The sequence below is a fragment of the Rhinopithecus bieti genome, unplaced genomic scaffold (assembly GCF_001698545.2).
Source record: "Rhinopithecus bieti isolate Rb0 unplaced genomic scaffold, ASM169854v2 scaffold_11744, whole genome shotgun sequence".
NCBI classification, from domain to species: domain Eukaryota; kingdom Metazoa; phylum Chordata; class Mammalia; order Primates; family Cercopithecidae; genus Rhinopithecus; species Rhinopithecus bieti.
The window spans coordinates 1,332,834-1,342,288 of record NW_016807094.1 but is presented as its reverse complement, the minus strand read 5'-3'; the positions used below and the strand labels follow the sequence as shown (position 1 = coordinate 1,342,288).

Sequence of the window (9,455 nt, the reverse complement as noted above, 5' to 3'; positions counted from 1 at the left end):
ATTATCCCCATTTACAGATGAAGAACCTGAAATATATACATTTTAGTTATTATTAAAGGGAATAGGCTTCTTAGTATGTCAAAGTACGGCAGATCGGGGATTTAAATAAAAGTACTTTTATTCTTTCTGAATTTGTCTCAGTTTGAATTATAGGGTGAGCCCGATGAAAATCTATGAGGAAATCTATTATTTTAAAAGAGTTTTTATATAAATAAAAGCTGTTACGTGTTCACATATTTATATTGCACACATAAACATTCTAAAGACAATATCACCAATGATAACTTGCTAAAGAAGAGGTTTATTGAATACAAAGAATTGACAACAGATTTCTGTAGGATAATAAAATGAGTCATCATATTTGTGTGTGGCATTCTTCCAGATGAATGGGGAGATGCTGTTATTGATTGCCCAGAAAGAGAAAATAACAGAAAGACAACAGGACAGACATTTTTCTTAGACATGCACATTTTTCTGGACAGATACATAATGCCTTTTCTTCTTAGGGGGTATGTGGCAGACGTTCTCTGTTGCATCTCAAATTAATTGCTTTGAGATTTCTCTTCCAGGGAGTGAAGCCTGGTGGTAAGTATTTTGCTGCGTTGGTCTACCTCCTCAAGAACTTTCTTAACCACTATGGCTTTGGCTGAGTCTGAAAATTAAAATTAAAAGGAGATTTTATATAGTTAAAATGAATAAAACATTGTATCATTTAAAGGAATAATAAAGGAATAATAGTATTTGCATATAGAATGAACTATGCACTAAACACAAATACTTAGACTCATTTTTGGTGAATAATTTTGATTATTTGGTTAGGAAAAAACACAGTGACATGTTATTTTGTTTAAAATTAGCACACATCACTGACATTAGATATCTAGCACATATGATGTCTACTACAAATCTTTATTGTGTGTATTCTTACCAAGCCATGGTAATATAAGAACAATCAAGCTATGCATTAAAAATGAAGTAGTTGGGTATATATACCCAAAGGAATAGAAAGCACTCGACCGTAAAGACACATGCATGCGAATGTTCATTGCAGCACTATTCACAATAGCAAGAACAAAGAATCAACCTAAATGTCCATCAGTGACAGAGTGGATAAAGCCATAAGCACCATGGAATATTATGCAGCCATGAAAAAGAAGAAGATCACGTCTTTTGCAGGAACATGGATGGAGCTGGAGGCTATCATTGTTAGCAAACTGACGCAGGAATAGAAAACCAAACACCGCATGTTCTCACTTATAAGTGGGAGCTAAATGATAAGGACTTATGAACACAAAGAAGGAAACAACAGATACTTGGTTCTACTTGAGGGGGAAGGGTGGGAGGAGGAAGAAGAGCAGAGATGATAATTATTGGGTACTGGGCTTAATTCCTGGTTGATCAAATAATATGTACAACAAACCTCCATATCATGTGTGTACCTATGTAACAAACCTTTCAATGTACTCCCAAACCTAAAATAAAAGTTGAGAAAATTTAAAAAGTAGGATAGCATAACAACAGATTTCATTTTAACTACCTTTGACTTGACTTCCCACATTTCCAGATCCATAATCTTTAGACTTGTAACCTCCAGACTTACAGGCTCTGTGAAAACATCACAAAAGAGGGTGATTTAGAGAGAACCGCATCAATTCTAGGTTCACCATATGGTTTTCTTTAGCTCTTTGGTAGTTTCAACTGTGTAACCCAATATTTGATTTGTAGTGTTTACCGATTTCTGTAGAGGTATGAATACCTTCTCCATTGCTGATATCAAGTTATCAAGTGACATCACTAAGTGAGGAGTTAGGAAGAGATGTGCAAAAGAGGCTGTCATGAGATGCTAACAGCAGTTCTGGCATGCCACTGGATGTATTTATACAACTTAGGTTGAAATTCTCCCTTTTAAGTTTTGCAGGTTTATGAATTGTGACAAATGTATATAGCTGTGTAACGATTTACATGTGGAAGCATCACTCTAGTCAATGAGGGAGGGTTTGATGATAGATGGGGAAGAGTGGTGTAGATCGCTTCAGCAGTTAGACAATTACAAGATATTTTTTCTAAGTGCGGTTTTCTCTGAGATTGTGATGTTTTTGTTCTGCTTCAGTGTTAAGAAGTGATTTTTTTCCTGTATTTCCTTTTATATTAACATCAAGAATGGATAAAATAGTAACTGCCAAGGGAAGTGGGGCACAGAAGAACTTTTTGGGGTGATGAAATGCTCTTCGTTGTGAATTCAGGAAGCTTCCTGCTCCTAACAACCCTGAGCTCTAGACTCTCAGACTTGTGCCCATGGGACTTTATCAGTGCTATGAAGACAGGATTCTGTGAGTGATGAGCTCCAGAAACCATTTCCAGAGTCAGAATCCTGGTCCACATATTGAAACTCCAATTAGCTTCCCGTTTATTCTTTTCACTCTAGAAGTGATATTTTCAATGTTCATACCTTAAACTCGCTGCCTGCTGCATATTGGTTTGTTAAGATGTTAATTTGTATTTTGGCAGTCGAGTGTGTATTATATTTAATATTTAGTATTCATGATAATAAATGCATGCAGCCAAATTATGTCCACTTTCCAGTGGAAAGTGGGATCTAACTTGCAAGCAGATTTCAGGATATTATGCCATCCATGCAAATTGTTTTACCCACCCATCATCTCCTCCTATAAGGAGACAGTAGGTCTCAATTTCTTTTTCCAGGTGGAGCTTGATGTCCAGGAGCTGCTCATACTCGAGCTTCTGGCCCTCAGTCTCAGTTCTGACCTGGTGCAGCTGCTCCTCCAGGGCCCCGATCTGAGCCTGGATCTGCGCCAGCTGTGCACAGTAGTTGCTCTCGGTCTCTGTCAAGGAGCACTCCAAGGAGTGTTTCTGTCAGGAAGCAATAAAGAGAACCTGAGATGGATATGCAGATATGCAGGGATTTGTTTGATATATGATTTTCTCCTGTTGTTAACTTTACGTATAATTGTTTTAGATTTCACATGGGCACATAGTTAAGACTGTGATACTGCCTGAAAATGAGCAAATCCTTCTTTTTGGTAGAATAGACCTAAAGACATTCATGTTGTTTTAGCTGTCAGCTATATAATCCTATTCTCTGCTTATGTTTTAAGACAATTATAAAAATATATATTTCAATATTGTTAAGGTTTTTAAAACCAGCTGGCAAGTATCTAACATGATGCCCTGGGGGATGGTAAAAAATTGTTCTTTTCATACCGTGGCTAAGAGAGACTGAAGTTCAATCTCCAGGGTTTGAAGAGTGCGCTTCATTTCAGTCAGCTCGTTCCGGGCTGAGGTTGTGGCTCCGACATCCTCAGAAATCTGCTGCTGCAGGGAGGCGCTCTGAAATGCCATAAGTGAAGGAGCAAATCTTAGTTTCGTGAATATCAGTTACATGCAAAGGGATTGTTTTCCGGAGGAGAGTCACCTTCTCGTTGAACCAGGCCTCCGCATCCCTGCGGTTCTGCTCTGCAAGAGCTTCGTACTCAGCTCTCATGTTGTTCAGTAGAACTGTGAGGTCCACCCCGGGGGCTGCGTTCATCTCCACGTTCACGTTGCCTCCAGCTGCACACTGCAGAACTTGCATTTCCTAGAGGCAGAAAAGTGTTCAGTTCAACTCTGCAGGGATCTCATGGAAGGTCTAGAAGCTTAGCTTTGGAAGGGCACTTAGAGTTTGTCTGGTTTTCCCCAGGCTGTGCATTGACCCCCTCCCACCACATTTGATATTTCCTGTCCTGTTGACCTAATTCTCAAAGACGGTGAACTCACTACCTCATGAACTAGCCTGTTTCATTCTGGAAGAGTTTTAATTGTTCCAGACTTCTATATTATAGTGAGTCAAACTCCTGTTCTTATAACTTAAACTTATCAGTTTCAGTTCTACTACTCAGAATGAGTCTTAATTCCTTTTCCAAATGAAAGTTTTAAACATTTAAAATGAATGGTCCTCCATTGCTTATTCTATTCTCCACGTTTGTGGACTGCTCTTCATTTCACTAGAGGCCAGCTTTGATGCAGTCTTAACTCAGCTACACCCTGAACACAGCCATGAACATGGTTGAAGGGCTGAGTTTGAATAATTCTGAACAATTGAAATGATGATAAGTAAATAAATTGTGTGTGTGTGTGTGTGCGTGTGTGTGTGCATGTGCACCCCTCAGGGAAGAACATCATCCTCTAAAGAATTGCAGCTGTCTATTAAGTCCATACAGGGACATATATACAGTATCATGTTGGACTTTGGAGTCACACAAATCTCTCTGTAAATTTTGGTTCTGCCCTATAGTGGCTGGTGAGTTTGGGAAAGTTGCTTAACCTCTTTAAGTTTCTATTTGCTTACCTGAAAATTGAGGATAATTAAATATCCTTCCTGAGTTGTTAAAAGAAATCAAAGAACTAATAATAATAATGACTGTGATACTACCTTGCACATAAATGCTAAATGAATGCTGGTTATTATAATTATTATCATCACGGAAGCTGGAATTTATTTTGCAGCCAAAGTCTACATGTTACCCTGTCTGAACTGCAAGCTGTTAGAATGTGTGAGTCAGTTCTAAGATTGTGAATGGCAGGCATCACAGCGAAGACTGTGTGTACTGGAATACCACCCATCAACTTCTGTCTGCTGCAGAAACTCTCCTCCTCATTCATGAATTGGTCTTAATGATGGTAACTAAGGCTTTCATTCCTTCCTGCAGTGAGCCCCTCAGCTAATCCAGCCTTCTTTCCTCCTGGTTGACCCTATGTCTTCCTGATCTACAGATGTGGCTTTTACTTCTGAGGATTTAGTGAAAACTTCCTGGTTCAAGCATAAAATGAAAAAGATTATATATATATACATTTATATATTATATATATTTATATATTATATATATCTATCTATATATATTTGCCTGTGTGTGTGTGTGTGTGTATAGGGTTGTCTGTAAGTGAGGCATTACAAAAATCAAAAATCAATTGCTTTTAATTCATCAAAAATTGATTAAACACCATGGGCTATAATTATATTTGAATCCACGTAGGCAAATCAATGTTATTCAAGTAGTTTTATTTATAAGACAGCCTCATGACTAATCAAGTAGGATTCTTAGCTTGATCTTCTGTTTTAAGCATTTGGCTTGACCATAGAAGTCTTTTGGCTATTTAAAATATCAAATTTATTTTCAAAGGATAAAGATTTTTCCCTTTTGGAAAACAGCACCTCTGAAAGCAATCCTAAGGATGTAATTGCTGCAATATAAAATTTGGAACTTAACTTCCAACAGTGACCGCTTTGGAAGTTTATGATTAAGTATAAATTCTGGTGTAATAGCTTAATTTCATTCTCATTATTTTTACAGCCATACCTATAAAGAATACGTACTAGTGTTAAGTGTGTATACTTCATGTATGTATGAAGTAAATGTTTTAGTGTTTTAAATCTGCCACTGTCATAGAGAAATTTAGATCTAGTTTTCCAGTTTAAGGATGTCCTTAAAGTATATTTATTTTATATTTATTTTATCTAATTCGATGTAATCTCCTAAGTAGATCATTTTAACTCAGCTATAATTACATAGCCAAACACTGCTCTTATAACCCTGATTGGTCTGGAAAACATGATTCCTTTATTTTTTCCCATAGGAAACTTGATGAGAGAGCAAGGGTGAATCTGTACAAAGAATTTGACTCTTGAAGAGACAGCTCAGCCCTCATGTCTGTCTGACAATGTGTCTTCAGCACCAACTTTTTATATGAGAGGTTATGTACATTATCCCCTGTCAGGTGCACAGTGTCTGCAAAAATAGCAAAGTGTAGATGACCAGCTCTTACCTCTTTGTGGTTCTTTTTGAGGTAAGTCATCTCCTCACTCAGGGTTTCGTACTGAATCTCCAGATCTGTTCTGCACAGGGTTATTTCATCCAAAACTCTTCGTAACCCATTGACATCAGCCTCTACACTCTGGTGAAGAGCCAGCTCATTTTCATACCTTAAAGAGTGTTAATGATTTCCTAATTTGTCACATGGTTGGAGACATAGTCACTGATCAATGACAAATGCTAGAATTCCAGAATTTTGAAGATTTGGCCACAAGAGGCATTTTCAAAACTTGCTGCATAATAATAATTATTATTGTTTCTACTTTGCAGTATTTGATAGAAAAAGAACTAGTTTTAATAGCAGTTCACGCTTTGTATTTAATAATCAAAGCATAAAAAAGTAATAACATCCTGTTTATGTGAAATTCAAGTGTTTTATAGTTTTGGAATAAGAGTTGCAAATTTGATGTAATGGTTTGCATGAATTGCCATGAATTCATTTCACTCTGGCAGTCTACTTACTTGAGTCTGAAATCATCAGCTGTAAGCCTGGCATTATCGATCTGCAGAACAGCATTAGCGTTGCTGGTGGTGGAAGTGATGATCTAGAAATGGGAATTTGACTTTTATCATGAAGTAAACGAACTGAATCTACTTAATGCTTATTTCCAATGCTAAACTGGAATTCTCTTTAAGAAATCACAAGTAGGTGGGCGTGGTGGAAGGCGCCTGTAATCCCAGCTACTCGGGAGGCTGAGGCAGGAGAATCTCTTGAACCCAGGAGGTGGAGGTTGCAGTGAGCTGAGATCCTGCCTTTGCACTCCAGCCTGGGCAACAAGAGCAAAACCTTCTCAAAAAAAAAAAAAACAAAACAAAACAAAAAAAATCACAAGTAGGAATGATAAATGTTTTAGAATTTAATAAAGAAAGGAAAACAATTTAGAAATAAAGGTACATGAAAATGATTGTGAAGTATGATTTCTTACCTGGTTTTTAAGGTCATCAATTATCGGGAAATATCTGCTATAGTCATGATCAAGACCACGGCAAGAGCCGGGCCCAAATTTCTCATACCAGCCCTTGATCTTCTGCTCCAGGTCAGCGTTGGCCTCCTCCAGAGCACGCACGTTGTCCAGGTAGGATGCCAGGCGGTCATTGAGGTTCTGCATGGTCACTTTCTCATTGCCAGAAAGGAGTCCCCCCTCATTCACAGTGAAGCCAGCACAGGGATTGCCTCCCGCTGCGTTTCCTCCGGATGAGCTGCCTCCGAAGGCACAAGAGAAGTTACTTCCAATCCCCGAAATGCCACAAGCATTTCCAGCCCCAAAGCTGGTTCCCCCACCAGAGAGTCTGAGTGATCCTGTGGTGGGACGAGGACAGGACCTCCTGGATGCACTGGAAAGTCGAAGAGACATGGTATCAGGGCAAACGCGTTGCAGAGCTGTATTCGTGAAACCTAGAATGGAGTCCCTTCTTGTCTAAATGGTTCTGTTTGCCTTTTTATAGGCAAGTCCCAAGTGTGTTCTGAATGAAATTCTGTCTACATAGAGTAAAACATGGCTTGCCAGTCTCAGCAAGTTGGCATAATTGGGTGATTTTTTCTAATTAGTAACTCACTTTGCTGGGCTCATTCCTGTAGGAGGGCAGTTGCCCTCAGGTTGGTGGTAATCTGAGAAATGGGTCTGGGCGGAGCAATGTCAGGTTCATTATTACATTTTTAAATGTTGGGTGAGTCATTCTTCACTTCCATCTTTAGAAGATAAGCCTCATCAGCTCATTACTGAATAGAAATTTGGCATCATGGTTTTGGGCTATTATGCCAAGGCAGGCTGTGATGTTTCTGAGACTTTTTCTGCTTTTATTTTCACAAGTTTTTCTACATAAGTAGAGAATAGAACTGTAATCATTATTTCCCCAACCTAGTTCTTCAACCAATAGGTTTTGTTTTATTTTAAATTCCTCTTGCCACTGTTTCCCATGGGAAGTTAACTTCCATTCTGGCTGACATGAGCATCCTATTTTGTTGACACTTATGACTGGGGAGAGTTGCCTTATCTTATCCATTTTGGTAATTAGGAGCACACCCCTAATTGGTGTTATGTTTTGTGGGAGTTTGGAAAGACATGAACTTATTTCCTGACCCTGCAAAATCTGAAGCAAACCTGGAAGGAACTATTTCTTCTGTCTTAATTTACTGTGGTTTAGCTCAGGTGAAAGTCATCAGTAAGGTATTTAGTGGGTGGGAATTCACATATATTTACTAAAAACTCTACCTATTATGGAAATATAAAATATTGACAAATAAGTCCGGGCATGGTGGCTCACACCTGTAATCCCAGCACTTTGGGAGGCTGAGGCAAGTGGATCACTTGAGGTCAGGCATTTGAGACCAGCCTCACCAACATGGTGAAACCCCGTCTCCACTAAAAATACAAAAATTGGCCAGGCATCATGGCGAGGCGCCTGTAATCCCAGCTACTCGGGAGGCTGAGGCAAGAGAATCTATTGAACCTGGGAGGCAGAGGTTACAGTGAGCTGAGATTGTGTCACTGCACTCCAGCTGGGGTGACAGAATGAGACTTTGTCTCAAACATTTTTTCTGACAAATAAAAATTGTATATATTAATGGTGCACAACATGATTTTTTAATATATGAATATATTGTGTAATGACCAAATCAAGCTAATTAACATATCTATTATCTCACATACCTATTTTGTGGTAAGAACATTTAAAATCTACTTTCTTATTGTTATTAACTATAGTCACCATATTGTACAATAGTTATCCTGAACTTATTCCTCCTACTTAAATGAAATTTTGTATTCTTTGACCAAAATTTCCCTATCGCACCTCCCTGATGATTAATGATGTTGAGCACCTTTTCATAAACCTATGGGCTATTTATATGTCTTTTGAGAAATGTCTTCTTTTTTTTTTTGGAGACAGAGTCTCACTCTGTCGCCCAGGCTGGAGGGCAGTGGTGCGATCTGGGCTCACTGCAAGCTCTGCCTCCCGGGTTCACGCCATTCTCCTGGCTCAGCCTCCCAAGTAGCTGGGACTACAGGCACTGCCACCAAGCCTGGCTAATTTCTTTTTGTATTTTTAGTAGAGACGGGGTTTCACTGTGTTAGCCAGGATGGTCTCGATCTCCTGACCTTGTGATCCACCCGCCTCGGCCTCCCAAAGTGCTGGGATTACAGGCGTGAGCCACCGCGCCTGGCCGAGAAATGTCTTTTTAATCACATTCTTTTCTTGTTATTGAGTTGCTTGAATTACTTATATATTTTGGATATTAAGCCTTGATCAGATGTATGGTTCACAGCATTTCATCCAACAGGTTCATTTGTGTTGTCACAAATGACAGAATTTCCCTTTGTAAAGGCTGAATCGTACTCCGTTGGGTATATATACTATATTTTCTCTATTACTTCATTTATTGATGGATGTTTAAGTTGAATCCCTATCTTGGCTATTGTGAATCATGCTACAATGTGCATGGAATGCAGATATCTCCTTGACATACTGATTTCATTTCCTTTAAATACTCAGTAGTGGGATTTTTGGGTCACATGGTAGTTGCACTTTTAATTTTTTGAGGAATCGCTATACTGCTTTCCATAATGGCTGCATTGATTTACATTTCCA

The 9,455-nt window shown here is 38.7% G+C and overlaps 1 protein-coding gene across 1 annotated transcript; it reads right to left on the bottom strand.

Moving 5' to 3' along the window:
* Nucleotides 1-281: 281 nt before the first annotated feature.
* KRT25 (keratin 25) lies at nt 282-7,277 on the bottom strand. The gene is made up of 8 exons (XM_017880248.1): nt 6,794-7,277; nt 6,330-6,412; nt 5,821-5,977; nt 3,434-3,595; nt 3,223-3,348; nt 2,654-2,871; nt 1,538-1,605; nt 282-652 (listed from the first exon to the last, which is right to left on the bottom strand). Exons 1-8 carry the CDS (start codon nt 7,220-7,222, stop codon nt 543-545), a joined length of 1,353 nt encoding a protein of 450 aa, XP_017735737.1. The 5' UTR covers nt 7,223-7,277; the 3' UTR covers nt 282-542.
* Between the last annotated feature and the right edge of the window lie 2,178 nt (nt 7,278-9,455).